Source organism: Sciurus vulgaris (assembly GCF_902686455.1).
Source record: "Sciurus vulgaris genome assembly, chromosome: 16".
Lineage (NCBI taxonomy): Eukaryota > Metazoa > Chordata > Mammalia > Rodentia > Sciuridae > Sciurus > Sciurus vulgaris.
In genome coordinates this window covers 14,851,148-14,870,443 of record NC_136477.1, presented here as the reverse complement: position 1 = coordinate 14,870,443, position 19,296 = coordinate 14,851,148, and the positions used below count along the sequence as shown (strand labels likewise).

The window sequence follows — 19,296 nt, the reverse complement described above, 5'->3', positions numbered from 1 at the left end:
AGGTGAGGATGTGGGGGTGTTCTCTGGTGGACCTTGGAACTGAGCATCCCTTCCAGCTTCTTCCTAGGGAGAGACTGTGGTGAGATGGCTTGCATGAGACCTACTAGGTAATGCTTCATAAGTTAGCAGCAGGTAGTGATCAACTGCTTAGAGATTCCTAGATTGGACCTACTCTAAACTCAACCCAAAGGTTTTTGAGTTGGTCCTGAAAGAATCAGCTCAACCCACCCAGAGGGGCTGCCTTGCCTCCCAAGGCCACCCACAAGTCACTATGCCCAGGGCCAGTGGCTGAAGGAGAAGGACTCCTCACTTAGCATGATAGTAACAGTGCTCTCCTTGAGACCCATTCACGAAATTCTCCCTCCCAAAGGAAACCAGATTCAAACAGGATAAACTAAGGAGAAATTATGTGGGCTTTTAGAAAATAGAATTTTATTTTACTTCTTTTTTTCCCCCACTTTATTTTATTTATCGTGGTGCTGGTGCTGGTGTTTGAACCCAGGGTCTTCACGTGGAATTTTACTTCTTGAAAATATTTTCCATAGCAGTAACTGATACATTACTGGCTCCTCTGTTGCTCACAGTAAGATGGTAGACATATGTCCCGCACTCTGCAGAGGAGGAAATGGAGACTCTGAGTTCATGTCCAGTGTTGGACAGCTCATTCATGGAGTCTGCTGGGCTCCAAAGTGGATTCTCTGTCACCAGTCCCAGCATTTGCTAAACCATTGAACAAATGGGTTCTGACAGAACCATCCTCTGGGCTAGGCATCTCTGGGAACTCCATGTTGACAATTTTATTTTTTCCACATTTTTTATTGGTGCACTATAGCTGTACATATTGATGGAATTTGTTGTTACACATTCATACATGTAACAATATAATTTGGCCAATATCACTCCCCAGCACTTCATCCCTTTGTTGACGTTGACAATTTTAGAATCTGCAAAGAAGCTTCAGTGGCCACCCAGCAGAGGGTGGTGCCCACAGGGTATTAGTACCTTTCCTGGTAGCTCGGTGGCTTTTAGAATCCTTTTAGACAATGTTGGGCAATCAGAGTTGACACAGGATCTAAGATCCAGCCCATTCCTAGATCTGGTCTGACTCTTTACTTTTGTTTATTTTTAAAAATGAATAAGTTTTTATTTGAGCAAGAAGGAGTCTCTAGAATTGGGTATCTCCAGACCCAGGATGGTCCAGAATGTCTCCACCTCTGAAGTGGTGAGCTATATTCAAGTACTTTTCTTTCTTTTTCTTTTTGGTACTGGGGATTGAACCCAGAGGCATTTTACCACTGAGCCACATCCCCGGTCCATTTTATTTTTTAATTCTAAGACAGGGTCTCACTAAGTTGCTTAGGGCCTCACTAAGTTGCTGAGGCTGGCCTTGAACTTGTAATCCTTGTGACTCAGCCTCCTAGGTCACTGGGATTACAGGTGTGTGCTACTGCGCCCAGCATACTATTTTCTTTTTTGAACATATGTCCCCCCCTTTTTTTGCCCCCAGCTTTATTGAAGTATAACTGACAAATAAAAATCATATATATTTATGGTGTACAGTATGATTTGATATATGTATACATTGTAAAGTGATGACCTCAGTCAGGCTAATCAACATCCATTGCTTCACATAGTTACCTTCCTCCTCCTCTTCTTCCGTTTTTTTAGGTAGCGAAAACACTAAACAACTACTAGTCACCAAGCATCAGCTCCCAGAACCTAATTCATCTTGTAACTGAACTTTGGCCAACCTCCCTGCCGCTCTTCTTCCCCACCTCCGAGCTCTGGGGAGTCACCGTTTGACTCTCTGCTTCCGTGATTCTGACTTTCTTTAGATTCCAGGCACGAGTGAGATGGTGCAGCCTTTTCCTTTCTGTGCTGGCTCAGGAATTTTTAAGATACCTTGGGAAACGGACCCCTTCCTCTTCACTCTCTTCCTTCCTCCTGAGTTCCTGTCTTCTCTCTCCACCTGCAGCATCACAGCCACAGCGGCCAGTGTTGGTGCTGCTGGCATCCCCCAGGCAGGCCTGGTCACCATGGTCATTGTGCTCACGTCTGTTGGGCTGCCCACTGAAGACATCACACTGATCATAGCTGTGGACTGGTTCCTGTGAGTGCTTTTGGGTTGGTCCCTGGTGCTGGCTCTCCCTGCCCCACTGTTTTGGGATCCAGCAAGGACAGAGTTCTAGAATTTTAAAGAAAGGGGTCCTTGGAGAGTCCTGGGAGCCATGGCCTGTGGACCCCAAAGTCCATAGAGTTAAAGTGGGACGCAGAGCAGAGAGGAGACAGACTACAAGGGGTCTGCCATCAACCCGAGCAGCTCCTTTTTGACTTCCTTCATGGGAAATCATAAGAGGGTGGTCCATGGCATGGTCTGGCTTGCAGCTTTTTAAAATTTTTTTATTTACCAATTTTTAAAATTAGGTGTTTTTCCCCTCTGTGGTGGAAATTTTTAATTTCAAAAACAAAAGAATTTTGTAAGTGAAAAGAAAGCAGGTTACATACAACATCAAGTAGTACGGGATTTTGATTGATAAAATTCACCTTTCAGGGATGGATAAAATAATTTTGATGGCTAAATTTTGGTGGGTTTATGAGTTGTTATGTTATACCTAGGAAGATGTTATTTTTATGTGAAGACAATAGAAAAACGTTTTTAGGTAGATAAGGACTGGTCCGCCTTCCCTCCCTCCTATCCCTCCCTCCCTCCCTCCCTCCCTCCCTCTCTTCCTTCCTTCCTTCCTTCCTTCCTTCCTTCCTTCCTTCCTTCCTTCCTTCCTTCCTTCCTTCCTTCCTTCCTTCCTTCCTTCCTTTCGTCTTCCCTCCCTCCCTCCCATAAACCCACAGTCTGGACTTTCACCCCCAGTGGGAGCTTTTGTGGGGGACTTGAGTCCCACTGGAAAGTTTGTTGCCTGCCGTGGTCTATACCTCTATTGATTGAATCCTAGCCTGATTTACTCATGGTGGTTACTCTCCTGGTTCTATGTGTATTTCAGCTTATGACCCCTAATCATCTGTATCAATGTTCACACCTTAAAAAAAAAAATCACATTGCTAAGAACAAATCAGAGTATCTCAGAGCCGTTCCAACCTCAGATCGGTAGGAGGGGAAACTGAGGACAGAGAAGGGCAGGTTCCTCCTTGAGGTCATGTGGTCATAGATTGGACTGGAATGTGAACCCTGACTCCCCGGCACAGGGAACCTCCCCTTATGCACCCCTTTCTTTTGTGGAGCTTTTAAAGTCCCCATTAATGGCAACTTCTCTCTCTTTTCTACTAGTGACCGGCTTCGCACGATGACCAATGTGCTGGGGGACTCCATTGGAGCGGCAGTCATTGAGCATTTGTCTCAGAGGGAGCTAGAGTTACAGGAAGCCGAGCTCACACTCCCCAGCCTGGGGAAGCCCTACAAGTCACTCATGGCACAAGATAAGGGGGTGTCCAGGGGCCGGGGAGGTAACGAGAGTGCCATGTGAGGGGCCTTTGGCAGGAAGGAAGGGGACTGGGGAGGGGAGCCCTGAGGACAGTCTGCTGCTCAACTGACCATGAGCTGAACACATGTGTTCTGCTTGGCTTCTTTGTGGGAGGAAGATAAAGGAGGAGGAATGAAAGCTAGTCAGGGTCTATGTTTGACTCAGAGAATGTGCTGAGAACTTGAGAGAGGGAGTAAGCAAGAAAGGGGAGGAAAATATTCTCCTGGGTTTCGTGGGAGAGTGAACTTCAGGTTCAACAGGAAGAAAGGTCACCCGGTGTTCTTTATTGTCTCAAGGACTGATGGAACTGAAGAGGGTAATGAAAAACTACTGTTTCTCATAATAAAAAAAAATATCCGTGGCCTTTGTGTTGTGATTCCAAAGTCCACCTTCAGATTCAGTGATTCTGAAGGAAAGACTCAGAGCTTGGAAAAGACATCCACTCATGGTTATGGTTTATTACAGTGAAAGGAACAGATTAAACTCAACAAAGGCAAAGGGTGGTTGGGTTAGAGTCTGTGAACCACATGTGAGTTCCTAGCTTCCTTCCACTGGAGTTGTGTCACTTATTTCTCCCAGCAGTGACATGTCACAACATGCATGGTGTACTGCCAACCTGGGATGCTCACCCGGATCACCCAGAGTTTTTATTAAGGCATGGTCACATAGGTGTGAAGCACCTGCTGACTTCAACTATTGATTCTTCAGTGTGCCTGAGAGGTCCTTCTGATATAGCATGGTCTAGGGCTCCACATGAGTAAAAATAGGCATTTGCCATAGATCATATTGTTAGCATAGACTCCCTGGGATGGCTCAAGGCCCCAGTTTACAGGCACACTTATCAGGCAAGGTATTCCAAAGATCATAGGCCATCTCCCAGGAGGCAAAGTCCTTTCTCTGGGATGAACGGGCTTTGAGAACCCCAACTTCTCAGTTAACTCTTTATTGCATATACTTCAAGGTTGTAAATGGAAAAAGCATCTTTCTATGGGGAGGATAGGTGGGTATGGGAGCTCCAGCTCTTTTTTTTTTTTTTTTTGTTGTATACACTTCTGCATGAATAACTTTATTAACTGCTAATGAAAATTAGAACTTTTCTGGGATCTTCTGACAAGATTTTTTTTTTTTAATCTTAAAATGCTTTTCTCTTCAGTGAAGCCATCTTTGGAGTTAGTCATCATTCTCACCATGTCTGTCGTCCTGACTCCAAAGCTGATATTCCTCCTCTTTAGGTCCAGACCCTCAGATTTTAAAAGTAGCATCGAGTTAAGGAAAGGTCATTTTCCCACAGTTCAGTTCTCTGAAAAACTTCCATCTCCCACTGAAAGTCACAGTCCAGGAGTGAAGCAATCACATGCTAGAACTTCAGGGCCAACTGGAAAGTCATTATAGACACTCACATTGGTTGATCTTATTTACCACCACAAGCCTGAAAATGCACAGTCCTGAAAAAGGTGGCCTCTCTGTGTACATGTGTAATTTTTTTAAAAGGAGAGGGCACTATGAAGGGAGCTGAGGTTTGATCACCAAAAAATCAGCACAATGAAAACAAACAATAATGAATAATGAGCACTAGAATTCAAATTACCAGATGTTTTAGAGATGGGTGCCAGTTTTCAATTCCATTTGAACACCACATTACAAAAGAACTATTTTTTAAAAATAAAAAAGGATTGAGGGAAAAGAAAAAAAAATAAAAAGAATATCTAAACCGTTGAATGACCCCTTGTTTGTTCCTGATAAACTTCAATCACATCTTCTTCCTCCATTCCCAGTTCTTTTGGAGTATGATTATCAGCAATTCTCTGACCTTCAAAGAGAAACCTGAGTGAATTCATTGGAACCCCCTGTCTTTGACAGTATGATTCTTTGAGTTTCTTGAGATGTGTTGTCATTTTCACTTTGAAGTGAATCTCACTGCTATCCTGTTCAATGACTTTGAGTTTAATGTATTCTCCTTCTTTCTTATCCCCCAAATCCTCAGTCGAAGGTTTTGCCTCCTGATCAGACATGGTGATGGTGGCTTCATCCGGGGGTCTCCGCACACCAGCGGCCTCCGGCAGGCAGAACCTGGCTCCGGGGTTTACCGGGAGCTCCAGCTCTTGACTCCTGAGATTGATTGACCCTATATCCCCATGCCTGGCCTCAAGAGGTGGTAGCATCTCTTTGATACACTGGGGTGAACTTTGGACACAGTGTTGTTTTCCTGCAACCTAAGGAACCAGATGGGACATTAAAGACTTGGAGGAAACATCAGTAACATGACTCTAGTGAAACTCCATGGGCCCTTTGTCCAAGAAACAAACTTATATCTAAGTTAAGTTAGTTCCACTTGAACACCTACCTCCAAGAGAGAAGGAAAATCCAAGTTCAGGAATGTTTTGAAGTAACTCCCATCCTTACCCCATTCTTTAGGATCATAAGACAGCCCTGGAGCAGAGCGATTCAGAAAAGGTGGGGAAGGGTTCCAGATCTTCTGTAATTATGGTCACTGCAGATGCGGGATGTTTGGAAATGGTCTATGCAAAAGCAGATGGCTCTTCAGCTTGTAAAATCTACTGTGTGGCTTTGCAGAGATCCCCAGTCTCCAACCAGTATCTCAGTCCCCAGAACCACTGTATCTTACCTTACAAAGATCTGCTTCCCCAGAAGGCTGTGGGAAGGGAACATGAAAACTCAAGAGAGCCATGACAAGTCGAGGGATGAAAGGATCCATATTCTTCAACTTGTGGACCTTCCTCCAGCCTGTTTTCTTCATTTAGTCTCTGTGTCAGCCATCTTCCCATTACCATAACAAATACCCAAGATGATCAGTTTATAAAGGGAAAAGGTTTTCTTCAGCTTACTGTTTTGGAGGCTACACTCCAAGGCCATTTGACCCCATTCCTTTTGGGTTTATGGGGAGGTACCCCATCATGGCAGGGGCATGTGGTAGAGAAAGCTGCTTACCTCATGGCCAGGATACAAAAAAGGAGAAGGAGGTCCAGCAAACTCTTGAGAACATGCCCCCAAAGACCTTCCCTCACAAGGACACCAAGCTTGGGACCAATCCTTTCTTTAACACATGGTCCTTCTGGGGTCATTCCAGAGCCAAACTATGGCAATCTGGGTTTTCAAAAATAAATGGATCATTTTGGGGGGATTATAGATTTTCTTTCCATTCTTTCAAATGCCCAATGATGGCCAGAACAAGACAAATCTGCCTCTGAACACAGAGGTAATCTGTAAAGTACAAGATTTGCTATCTGGGTTCATGATGAGGAGGGAAGACAGGCATAAAGCAGGGGAGATTCATATCTAGCTGGAAGCCACAAGAAAAGATGGACACCCACTAGGACGGAACAGAGTGTGTGTCCACTCTGTTCCTCTGCCCACGATGATCAGCATATCCTGCAGGACCCAGGGCCATTTTTCATGGTAGTAAACACACACACCTAGCCCAGGAGGCAGCAGCTGAAGGAGAACCTGTGGGAACAGAGAAGTTGCAAGCCAGGTGCTACTTCACACCATTGAGCAGATCAGCCACAACACCTGTGCCACAGCACAGCTGCTGTTCCTTTAACCCTCTAAGTGGTCCAAGAATCTTCCTTGTGGCCTGTATCGGTTTCTTCTGGCTGCTGTAACAAATTATCAACCTGGCTGGCCTAGAATGACAAAAATTTCTTTTCTAAAAAAATGCTTTTGGAGACCAGAATGAAATTCTAAATTACAGTATTGGCCATGCTCCTTCCAAAGCCTCTAGGGGAAGATCCTTCCTGACCTTTTCTAGCTGCTGGTAGCTCCAGTCATTTTTTGACTTGTGACTACATCACTTTAATCTCTGCTTCTCTCTCTACACAACCTTATTTTTTCCTTTGTCCTTTTCTTTTGCACTTTGTAAGGATACTAAAGGTAGGATTTAGGACCTATCTAGGTAATCCATAATGATCTCTCCTCAAAATTCTTTTTTAATGAAATCTTCTAGAACCCCTTTTCCAAATAATGCCACCTTCACAGGATCTGGGAGGACTTATCTTTGGTAGAGCTACCTATAAACCCACTAACTGGCCTCAGAAGTGTATCTCAGCCTAGACAAGAGCAGGGAGACAGAGAATGAAAGATAGTCATAAAGGGTGTATTATTTATTTATTTATTTATCCAGTGGCCAATATGGTCACTGGGGCTCCTACTGGGGAACCATGGAGCCAGTGTAACGCAGCCTTTAGAGTTATCTTACTCATTGAGCAAGGAAATTATACACCAGCTCCTGTCAGTCCTTGGTTAAGGAGTGACTTATGGGGCACTGATTCTCTGTGTCCATGGGCAGAGTAGACATCAGTCAACAGAGAAGTCTCTCAAAGAGATGCATACATATCAATTTGAACCAGCAAGCATGTGCTAAGGTGATAAGGCCCACTGGAATTGATTCAACATTACGCTTCCTTCTGGACTCTACCTTCTTCCAGTGCAGTGGCAATGGCTGCAATGATAAATGCCATCTTGTGACCATGAGGATGAGAACCACTTATGGTTCATGGTAGAGCCAAAAAGTTGAAGGATCTTGAATTCTGGAGAACCAGCCTTGAACCACTTCCTGTTTTGAGCCCATAAGTTCCTCTCTTCTTGTTATTCATGAAGTGCATAGTAAGTTATTGTGAAATATGGCTGATCCACTGTGCTGCAGAACATTGGAACTTATTTCTTCTATTTAACATGCACAAGAAAGTAAGTGTTCCTTAAATGAAGCTACTTTAGCTTAAGCAGTGAGGAAACATTATTAAGTTACATCCCAAGGCAAAGCATTCAATAACTTAGGTATATTCTTCAAAAAGAATAACTGGGCAAGAAAATTTTAAAAAGAGGAGCAAAGAGGGAACATTTTTCCTTCTTCTTTATTTTATTTTTTGAGACAGAGTCTCACTAAGTTGCTTACGGCCTTGCTAAGTTGCTGAAGTTGGCCTTGAATTGCAATCCTCCTGCCTCAGCTTTCTGAGTCACTAGTATTACAGGTGCACACTGCACTCAGCTTTGTCCTTCTGTTTAATAACATATTTAAAACCTGAAGGCATTGCAAAATTGACTTATTTAAATAGACATGTCAATGCAGCACAATATTAAAAAGAAACCCACTAAAGTTAGAAGTCAATATAAAAGTGGCAGATATTTGATGCAGAAAGAAAGGATTTTGAAATAAACAGTGCTTGAATCATTTGTCATTAATTGGAAGCAAAATCAAGGCAAATTCCTGTCTATTGCCAATCACTATAATACAGCGCAGTTGGGCCTGAGGATCTCAAGCAGGCTCAGAGGAGAAAGTACAGATGAACCCTTGGGGCATAAACCCAGAAGGAAGATAGAGGAATGGAACTGAGAAAGGAGAGATTCAACCATGTTAACCATGTGTAGCGTAAGAAGTCAAAAAATGGAACCCTTGGAAATATATCAGACAATACAAAATGAAGCAGTGTAGGTGAAATTGTTTAAATAATTAAAATGAAAACTTTTACTATCATATGTGATCCGAGGAGGTGAGCCAACATAGAGAAGGAGTAAGTGCCGGACACCACTTCCGAGTCCGTCGGGTGATCACACCGCCACCCGAGCGCGGAGGCCTTGTCGGTTACACTCCAGTAAAGCAGGAGTGAGGAAGGAAGGCAGCGGCGGGCAAGCACTGGCCATCAGAGGAAGGGGACTGGGAGGCAGTCCTCACTGCCAGGTGGCAGTCGGCTCCCGGCTGGCCGCACACGGACGACGTCCAGTGGAGCCCTCTGGCTGATGCGCCCCTCAGACATACCCCACCACTACTTCGTGCACAGCTCCGTTAGGGGAGACCCCTGGAATCTCTTTCTCTGGCTTATGTCTCAGACCACCGACTCCGGACACAGGACAAGAATCTTGGATGGGGAGCGGAATTGCAGAAGTCGGGGGTTTAGGTCAGAGGACTCCCATTTCTTCTAAGGTTTAATTATTATTATTATAAAGTTAGTCCCGGTGTTCCATGGCATCGCGCCTGAGAGAATGAGCTGTCTCTACACCCCGGGTTTGAACTCTGTCATCCCATCGGAGACCTTGAGTCAGAGACCTGGTCACCATGACCTCTTACTTCTTTACCAACAGGAGGAAAGAACACTGCTGGCAGCTGTGGTGGGGATGTGGTTCACCTGGGTTGTCTACAGGCTCACGTGTGGAAAGTGTTCTTCCCTGTGGAATGTGGGAAGAGTGGAGCCTTTGAGCCCGGGGAGCCCAGGGCAAGGTAACCAGGTCAGTGTGGTTTCTGCCCTTGGAAGGAGTCCATGCCATTCTCTTGTGACCCTGGTTGCTATAAAACAGTGTGACTGGCCCCTCCCCTCTCTCTGGCTTCCTGTCTCACCATGTGACCTCTCCTTTCATGCAAGGGCTCCTGGCATGATTCCACCCACCCATGTGGTAGCACAGAGGTTCCAGCACCACAGCCAGAGTCATTCTGTTGGGACTTTCAGTCTGAAAACATGTGAAATAATTAACTTCTTTTCTTTTTAAAGTACTTGGACTCATGTATTTTGTTATGGCAGTTGAAGGTGACTAATACATCACATCACAGTGTTATTGGAGGCAGAGCTGGCTGGGGTAGCAGGACTGCCGATGCTGGGTGCTGCTTTTGGGTGGGTTGACCACCAGCGGGCCACTGGGAGAGTGGACTTCAAAAACAAGTACTGTCTCTGAAGCAGAAGCTCAAGTCCATCATCTGCAAACATGAGAAGCCATAGAGAAAATTACTGATGGTGTCTGGGTACAAGAGTTTCCTCCTCCACTGACTTCTGCAGACGGAGACCCTTCTGACCCAGATGCCACCACATCTTCAGAGAACAGGGAGACAGAGGAACAACCAAGTTGTCTGACACACGGGGCGCCCTTCCCCACAGTCTCTCTCTGCCTCCTTCAACAGGGCTTTCTCTTCAGGCCTCCTGGCTCTCCCCCATATTTGAGCTGTCTTTTCTCCCTTCTCCCCCATTCCCTTCTGGCCACCCAAGCGCAGTCCACTGAGGCCCATGCTGGAGAAACACACAAAACACTCCAGGGTGCAGTGGAAGCCCCTGACTGACTGTGGGTGGGCACTGACCTTTCCTGCCCCAGTCTGGGGGTCGGGGTTGGAGTGGTGTTGTCCCCCTGCACCCTCCCAAGATGCTCCCCACAATGATCCTGAGCACCCTCCAGCAACGAGTGTTCAGCCATGCAGGCAGTGGATGGGGACGATGACCTGATGACCGACATCTTGGAGTGACTTCCCGTGCCATCTGCCAAGCCCCTGTCCAGAACCCACCTCCTGTGCCAGCACACGAGCCCCCACTTCCTCGGGGATGTCTCCTGATACCCATTGGCGCTGCTTTGGTCACTGACACAATCAGAAAGGTATAAACAGAACAAATGCCCCCAGGAAGGTGGCAGGGGCCTTGACCTCAGGACCCAGCTCCATCCAGGGGACAGCTATTTAAACGATGGCTGGAAACATCTGCTGCCTCCTGGGAAGAGGATACCTGGTGGTAGCCACCCCTTTTAGAGGGGCAGATGTACAGGGATAGGTCTTTCTTCTTCTTCTTCTTCTTCTTTTTTAATCAATACTCTGTATTAAAGGAGTGGGTCTTTAAAAAAAGTACTGGAAAATTCAATGTGATAATTTATAAAACACTGAAATAGTGCTGACATATGCAGTATTGTTATTATGATGATCAATGTAAATAACTGCATTTTTTTGCAGTTCAAAACCTTGTATTAAATTAATAACTTTGTATTTTCTGGTCAAGATTTGATTTTATATATAACAATTCAGTCATCTGATTTTCACTTCGTTGGACAAATATTTACTGAGCATGAATTTCTAACCAAGAACAGTACTACACATTGTAGTTGAAAAGGTGGATAAGATACGGCTCTGAAATTCCATGAATCCATATTTTGGATGAGTTGATAAATTCAATCAGGTTGATTTGACCAATAGGAAAGAGATTCAGATGAAAGGGGGAAATCTTTGAGTTAAGTTCATTTACAACACCTCAGAAATGTAAATGAGTTTCCAGACAACATTTCTACAATACCGTAGATATGCATCCCATCACTGCTGAGCATGCGTATCTAACATGGAAGATTTGATTTATTAAAGAACCCGTCCAGGCATGGTGGCATATGCCTGCAATCCCACCTTCTCAGGAGGTTGAGGCAGGAGGTTTGCAAGTTCAAGGCCAGTCTGGGCAACGTAGTGAGAGCTGGTCTCAAAAAAAGGGACTTGGAATTTAGGTTGATGGAGCATCACTGGCCTAGCATGTGTGAGCCCCTGGGTTCCATCACCAGTACAGAAAAAAGAAGAAGTTCAAGGACAGCATGTTCTTGCTCAAGTGCTCAGCTAATCAAGTGGTTCCATAGAAGAAGTAGAAGAGAGGTCATGAGGAGTTAGAAAGGGTAGGGTGGACAGCAGGATAGAGGGAAGCCCAATAAAGAGTATAAAATCCAGTAATACAAGAGAAATAAATTCTAATGTTCCACAGCACTGTAGGGGGACAATAGTTCACAATAATTTAGTATATATTTTATACAAAGCTAACGGAAAAGAGTTCAAAAATTGACAATAAAATGAAATGATAAGGTTAAGAAAATGGAAATGTTAATGATCCTGATTTGATCCTTACACATTGTGCACATATACTGATCATCACAGAGTGCCTCATCAAGATGTACCATTATTCCATACCAATAAGAAATATATATAAATATAAAACCCAATCAATATTGCAGATAACAGAGAATGCCCAGTTGAGTTCATACAAAGTTGAAATGATTAGTTAGTTAGTAAAAAGGGAGATACAATATGTAGCAATATGAACAATTGTTAGAGTGGGAGAATCCCAAAGGAAGATGCCAAAAATGAGTTGCCTTAAAATACACAAAGCAGAGGTAGCCACAGCACTGGATGGAGAGGGTGAGGCTCACTGGTCTCCAGTATGGAGCATGTTGTGACTCATGAGAGATGTGCATCAAACCTTTTGCTGAGAGGCAGCATCTTGCTGAGGACTGTCACCAGGGCCACCTTGATGTCCCTGTTCCTCAGACTATAGATGAAAGGGTTCAGCATGGGGGTGACCGTGGTGTACATCACTGAGGCCATCAGACTCATCCTAGAGGATGGGGTGGCTACAGAACTGAAATAGACCCCAAGGCTACTGCCATAGAACAAGGAGACCACCAGGAGGTGAGACCCACAGGTGGAAAAGGCTTTGTACTTGCCTCTGTCTGATGAGATCCTCACGATGGAGGAGAAAATCTGAGAATAGGAGAAGAGGATGCCAGTGAGAGGGAAAACACCCAGGATGATGGTCACAGAGTAGACCACTACATTATTGATGAGGGTGTCAGAGCAGGAGATCTTCAGAACTTCAGGAAGATCACAGAAAAAGTGAGGGATTTCCCTGTTTGTGCAAAAGGACAGCCTCAAGATGGTCAAGGTCCCAGGCAAGGCACCCAGGACACTGACCAACCAAGACCCCAGAGCCATGAGCAGACAGAGCTGTGGTTTCATGGTGGCCATGTAGTGCAGGGGGTGACAGATGGCCACGAAGCGGTCATAGGCCATCACTGTCAGGAGCAAATTGTCCTGGCATGCAAACACTACAAAAAAATAAATCTGTGAGATGCAGCCCGCAAAGGTGATAACTCTGCTCTGAGTCTGGATGTTCCTCAGAGCGTTGGGGACGGTGGTGGAGGTGAATCCAATGTCAGCCAGGGACAGGTTGGAGAGGAAGAAGTACATGGGTGTGTGTAGGTGGGAGTCTGAGATGGTGGCCAGGATGATGAGCAGGTTTCCTGTGCCTGTGACCAGGTACAAGGAGAGAAACAGGCCAAAGAGAAGGGACTGGAGGTCAGGATCATCTGAGAATCCCAGGAGGATGAAGTTTCCAGCTCCTGTTTGGTTTTCTCTTTCCATGGTGCTGGTGTGTTTGCCCAGGAGGAAGAGAAGGAACTCAAAACTCACTCCAAATAGGAATTCCCCAGGATGACTCCCATGTCTTTTATTGAAACCTTGGGAACTCAAGAATTCATTCATTTTCTCATATCATTGGGTCTCTTTGCTGACAAGTTGCAGTTTTCATTGTTACTCGAAGAAAACTGGCTCTCGGTCACTGGTTCTCCAAGTGGCATCACCAGGGAACTTGGTGGAAATGTGCATCTTCTGGCCCTCAGGACCCCCGAACCTCAGGTCTGGGTGCAGGTCCAGCACTCTGAGTTTTAACAGGCCCTCTGAGGATTCTGACGCACACACCCATTGGAGGACCAGGGCTGCAGTGCCTGAGCCTCCCTAAGCAGTCCTCCCTCCCAGCACCCCTGCTGGCTGCCAAAGGCTCATGGGAACGAGAGCTTCCTAGTTCCGGGCAGGTCTACGAGGCATTGGAAGGCTTTTTGTTTTATTGTGCTGCTTTTTCTGGCATTTCTACGTGTGTATCCTGACCCTGGAGGTCCTTCTGCTAACATATAAAAAGCATTGCTGTTATTAAGCATCTTTTCCATTTCCTTTGAATTACCACTTTTCTTTTATAAATTCAACAAACGAGAATTTTTCTAAATAAAGAAATCCTAGTGTTTTTAAATATAAAAGTGAATCTTATAGATGTTTTCCATCAATGGATTCTCATCACCTCCAATTATTTCACCACATGGAAATGGCTCATCAGTCCATTCTGGACATTTACATTCTTTCTCAGTTTTTTTTAATGACAAATAGTTTGGAATAATTTAAATTTTATATTTTCTTCTCCTAAGGGGTGAATATCCTCCGTTAGTTTTTAAAAATTCAGGTATATCCTTTGTCATGTTCTTATAAATAAATGATTAAAAATGGCCGGATCTTTGGTCCCATGTTAAAAAAAAATTATCTATCTTCATAATGGGAAGTTGAGCATAGCAAGTCATTTAGCATTATTTCTACTGTTATTTTATCCCTATTACCAGATCATTCTCAGATGAATTGAAGAATGACAAAGCTCTGTCTCTGGAATTTTAATAGAAATCCCCTCAAATTTTTAAATCAGTTTGAAAACAACTGACATCTTACAATGTTCACATTCTCATTCTAAGAACAGGAATCGACCTGTCGATATTTCATTTCCTTTGTGGGCAAACTTTTATTTTAATAAAAGTAGGTAATGTTAATTTCTTATTAATGATATTGAGTGTATTTTAGGTTTAATGCTGTTAAGAATGACTGTCCCACCGGAGAAACAAGTCTTACCCCATTTGTTTACAATTAAAAAAAAAAAAAAGAATGACCGTCCTGTTTCACATTTTATCTCCACTATTGCCATTATTTGCAGAAATCTTTTTATTTTTCTTTATCAATGAGGTGTCATGTAATTTTCTGAGTTTTCTTATTAATTTTATGATGTTTTCTAAAAGTCTACTTTGACTAAATAATGTTAATTATTTGCAACATATATCTCTCATTTTGGTTTTATTGGTTTCCAAAATCCAGATCCTTGTTAAGGTTTTGTGTAAGATATGTAATTCTATTTTTTTCCTTTTGAGGAAATAACCCTAGAGTTTTATCATGTAATGTGATGTTCACTCTCTTATTAAAATGTTCATATTCGATATGTAATTTTAATGTCATTGACATGCAGTTTTAAATTTCTGGATTATTTAGAGAAGTTATTTAAAGATACCAATAAATGCGCCATGATTGTTATGGGCCAGGCTATATGGGCAGTGACCAAACAGACTCCATTTTACCCTAGGACTCCATGTCATGTAGGAAATGCTTCTTCCATGAGAGAACTCTGCCTCTGTACCCACCAACAGTTGCCTAGCATAGCATGTTTGGCAACACACAATGGCAATTCTTATACAATGTAATATTGTTCTCCCATTTTTCTTGGGCAGTGTACCCTAACATTTGTTTAAATGCTAGTAACCATTCTCTGATTGTCTTAGCAACAGTCACTCATGATTAACGTGCTGACATGCTTTACTTATGGTATAAAAGGTGTGCTCTAGCCCTTGGAGCGGGGTGAAGGCTACACACTTGCAGCCTGTCCCTCCGCACCCACAAGCTGGTGAATAAAGATGGTTCTGTCTCCTGCTTTAAGATCGACTAGGTGATTGATTGCAATCTCACCTTAACATAATAACTATTTTGAAAACATAATATTACATCCAATCTGTATGTTCTCAAATAAATTTCAAACTTTTGATGTGGAATAAGAAACTATAGCAGCTAACGAAAGAAATCATAAATATATAAATGATATAAGTTTATACAGGGACATAAATTATCATTGAAAGTAGAAGCACTTTCTGAATTAAATATATACATTTTCAAGTAAGAAAAGAAAACATCAGTGACCGGAGCTCTGCAGTGAAAACATCTAAAAGGAGAAAATCTGACATGCAGATAATTAGGATGCAAAAATAACCTGGTTTGTTAACATTAGTATCCTAGATTTATAAAGTCCTAATGATAAATTATTGAAAGACTAATGCAGTTCTGGGAAAAGGGCAGAGAATATTAAAGATTCATGAAAGGAAATGTATGAAGGAAATTAAATGCTTCAGATTTTCATTCTTATCATTAATCTTTGAAAGGGAACTACATAATAAGATCCCATTTTCTCTGAAGTCATCAAGAAGTCCTTGTTAAAAGCAGTGACTGCAAGATTCCATCATGAGCAAGAAAAGACATTTCTATGAGTGGATTCTTGTCAGCTTTTCTGGGCTGAAGAAATTTAAATCAGCAGATAGACCTTTTGTAGTGTCACACATGCTTACATAAGACAAGTTACCCACAAGCCTCATCAAGGTACTAGCAGGGACCGTCTCTGTTTGGTAACAGCAATCTTGATTTTAAGAGTCATTTTCTAGCCTGTTGTTCTGTTGTTAACAACTTTAAAGATACTGGAAATAAAGTGTCACAGGGAAACACCAATTAAAGCAGAAAGGAGGAGCAAATAAAGATCCAAGAAGAGCTGACAAATTAAAAGGATGAGACTCTGGAACTGAAAAATAAGTTCCGTAACTAATTCTTTAGCATCCACAAATAATTTTCACAAGTGAGACATAAGTCTAATGAAGTGAACAAAAAGAGGAAGAACAGAAATGCCTAAACTTAGGAATGAGAAAAATGAACACAGAATGAAGGAAATGCTCAACCTTACAAGATAATATTCCTTATAACTCCAGGTTAAGAGTACATAACTCTCCCAGAATAGTTCTTATTTCTGGAAGAATAATTGTCCAGAGCTGATGGAAGATAATGGTTCAATAACCAAGGACAGAATCAAATAAATTACAAAATTTCCACCACAGTTGCTCTGGCAGGGCCCCGAGGCAGGCACAACAGAAGAATTCTGCTTTAAGTAAAGAAGAAAACTAAGTCCGTCATCATTAATGTTTATCAGTGCCTTGGAAGTTTGAGTCAGTGCAATACAACGAGAAAAAGAAACCAGGCATTGGAGGCAACATCCATGGTTTTCAGAGGATGGACTGGTGCAGATGATGGATTGGGAGCTGCAAGCCCATTTTAGCCGAGTGTAATTTTGCTAAGGCAGCTGATGCAAAACTAAGATGTAAAGAGCAGAAGCCACTCCAGGTGGCGTCAGAAGCACGGAGAACATCGAGAGTGTCTTCCAAAGAGGGCTCCTTGCTAGCTCCAAGCGTTTCATCACTGAATGGAATCTCTCAGTATTCTTTGTAACCTCTCTGCAAAGCCAAATTACTCAAAAGTAAAAATTAACAAAACAAAGTGGATACAAGAGGAAAAAAGGGGGGTATTCACACATACAGTCAAATCTGTTAGAAAACAGATCTCAATATTTCAAATATTAGCACCGTTTAAAACTACCAGAACAGGGACTAGAGTATTGTAAAAATTCAACAAATATGAGTAATAGTAGCTAGAGCTTTCTTGAGGACTTACATTTGTCCAGTTCTTACACGATGCTTAATATACCTTAGCTCAATTTATCCTCATTGCTACTTTTTATATAACATAAACGAAACTGTTAGTGTTAGGATAAAAATTAAGAGGTATAGGTGCTCATTACATGTTAGAGATCACTAAAATTGTTCTTAGGCACATGTCCATTAATTAAATTCTCATATTACTGCTACAAAGTGGATTTTGCTATTATCCCTATTTTACAAATGTGGGGAGGGTGACACAGACGTTAGGTGCAACATAGTGATGAAAAATGTAAGAATGAATGTCACGTGTGGACACTCAGAAAAGGAGGTGTCTTCTTGGTGAGGGAATGAATGGGTAAGCATTAGAGGTCAAAGAGGAGGAGCATCACAGATACACATCAAATGGTGTGCAAATTAAAAAAACCATAAATAAAGAGGAGGAAAACAGTAGAGGAAAGGGAATCAGAGGGAGGAGGAGAGGAAAACGGGAAGTACTGGGGACTGAATTGGGGCAACTTATATTCATTCCATGCTTGTCATGTCAAAATGAACACTGATATTACCTGTAACTGTAATGCACTCAAAAAATGCTAACTTTCAACCTAATTAAATGATGTGGACCCTAAAATTTCATTCTTCTTATTACAAGATCTGTGTTACAAAAATCACCTGTGATAAATTATTATTATACTTTAATTTTTTGTCAATAAAACAGTGAAAATGTAAAAAAAGAAAAAAAAAGAACGGAGCCTCTTTGGTGGAGGAGAATGAAAGTTACTTGCAGTGGCTAACACAGTTTGGTAGGAAACTTGAGACATGCTGAGGGCTTGTTTCTACTAGGTGGGTGAGAGCTCCTCAGCCCTGGGTTCCAGCAGAGGGAGGAAGCAAGCTAAAGGAGAGAAGTCAAGAGCTGGCTGCACAGACTGCTCTAAGAGAGGGTCTTCCTCACTGCAGTGTCCCCACCGGGGCCACCAAGGCTTGTCCTGTGAGTGCTGTGCTGCCTCCTACCTGCTCCCATGCCAGCAGCCCCAGGGGTGGTGAGCTCCTGCTCTTCCTTCCCTGGGTGATGAGGGTCAGCTCAGCTCTGATGAAGGGCAGGAGCTGGTATCAGGCATGAGGGTTCTTCAAAGTCCAGGTGAAGCCACTCATTCCTGCAGAGCTGAGTTGCAGGCAAGAGAATCAAGGGGCATATTTACTATTTCCAGGACCTCGGAGGTAGAATTCTCATGAATGCTCATTAAATTAATTATTGTATTATTACTCTATTCTTTGAGCTGTTGAGTTTCCATGTGTGAGAAAATCAAGCTAGAAAGGTAATTGTGCATGCAGCCAGTTTTGCATCCCTGGGACCATCTATTTTGCCAGATATGCCCATTCCTTCCCCTGGGGCTCCTGGCTCATGGTGTTTCTTTCTCCATGGACTTGATCTCGACTGATCATTGTCTTTCCCCATGAGCATTTCCTCAATAGTGTTTTGGAGCTTCTTTGTCTGTCACAGCAAGAGCAGGCACCATTTCCAAGCCCATGTGAGTCCTTAACTTGGGGCTGTGGACAGGAACATGTCCAACCCCCCACACATGTGTTCCATTGATGTTGGCTTGGCATTTGTCCTCACTAGTGTGCAGTGTAGACGGAGTACAGGTGTGTAGTTACAGAGATGCATGGTGAGGTGAGAGGTGTGCTTACTGTACAGGCAAGAGTCTGTAGGGATCTAGACGTCCAGGTTCAAAACAAGCTTTTTGCATGGTCTCAGTAATCCAGTCCAAGGAGTAAGGACCATCTTTACAATTCACAAAGCACTGATTTTTGCACCCTTAAATCAAAGATAATTAAAATGATTCTAGAAAATAACAGAAGGACCCAGAATATTCCTTTTGGGCAGTTATGTTTAGCTTGATGGGGTAGCCAACAGGATGAGAACTTC

The 19,296-nt window shown here is 43.0% G+C and overlaps 3 protein-coding genes across 6 annotated transcripts in view; 1 reads left to right on the top strand and 2 right to left on the bottom strand.

Annotated features, from left to right (window-relative positions):
- SLC1A6 (solute carrier family 1 member 6) overlaps positions 1 to 3,829 on the top strand; it is a 53,789-nt gene extending 49,960 nt beyond the window's left edge. For 3 of the 4 annotated variants that reach the window (XM_079114083.1, XM_079114084.1, XM_079114082.1), the window contains 2 exons: positions 1,976 to 2,110; positions 3,281 to 3,829. In XM_079114083.1, the coding sequence (XP_078970209.1) occupies positions 1,976 to 2,110; positions 3,281 to 3,476 (331 nt within the window). In that variant the 3' untranslated portion in view covers positions 3,477 to 3,829. The remainder of the gene's footprint in view (positions 1 to 1,975; positions 2,111 to 3,280) is intronic. The other variant, XM_079114085.1, reaches the window with a different exon arrangement.
- Positions 3,830 to 4,521: 692 nt separating this feature from the next.
- Positions 4,522 to 5,554, bottom strand: LOC306645934 (small ubiquitin-related modifier 1). Its single transcript, XM_079114107.1, has one exon. The coding sequence runs from the start codon at positions 5,483 to 5,485 to the stop codon at positions 5,180 to 5,182; it is 306 nt and encodes a 101-aa protein (XP_078970233.1). The 5' UTR covers positions 5,486 to 5,554; the 3' UTR covers positions 4,522 to 5,179.
- A 6,887-nt stretch (positions 5,555 to 12,441) lies between these two features.
- On the bottom strand, positions 12,442 to 13,404 carry LOC306647122 (olfactory receptor 7C2-like; the record flags this gene model as incomplete). Its single annotated transcript, XM_079116140.1, has 1 exon — positions 12,442 to 13,404. The coding sequence occupies one exon, from the start codon at positions 13,402 to 13,404 to the stop codon at positions 12,442 to 12,444; it is 963 nt and encodes a 320-aa protein (XP_078972266.1).
- Positions 13,405 to 19,296: the final 5,892 nt, after the last annotated feature.

What these genes read in the sequence shown, in the direction of transcription:
- LOC306645934 (XM_079114107.1), bottom strand. Translation starts at nt 5,485, where the DNA reads ATGTCTGATCAGGAGGCAAAACCTTCGACTGAGGATTTGGGGGATAAG.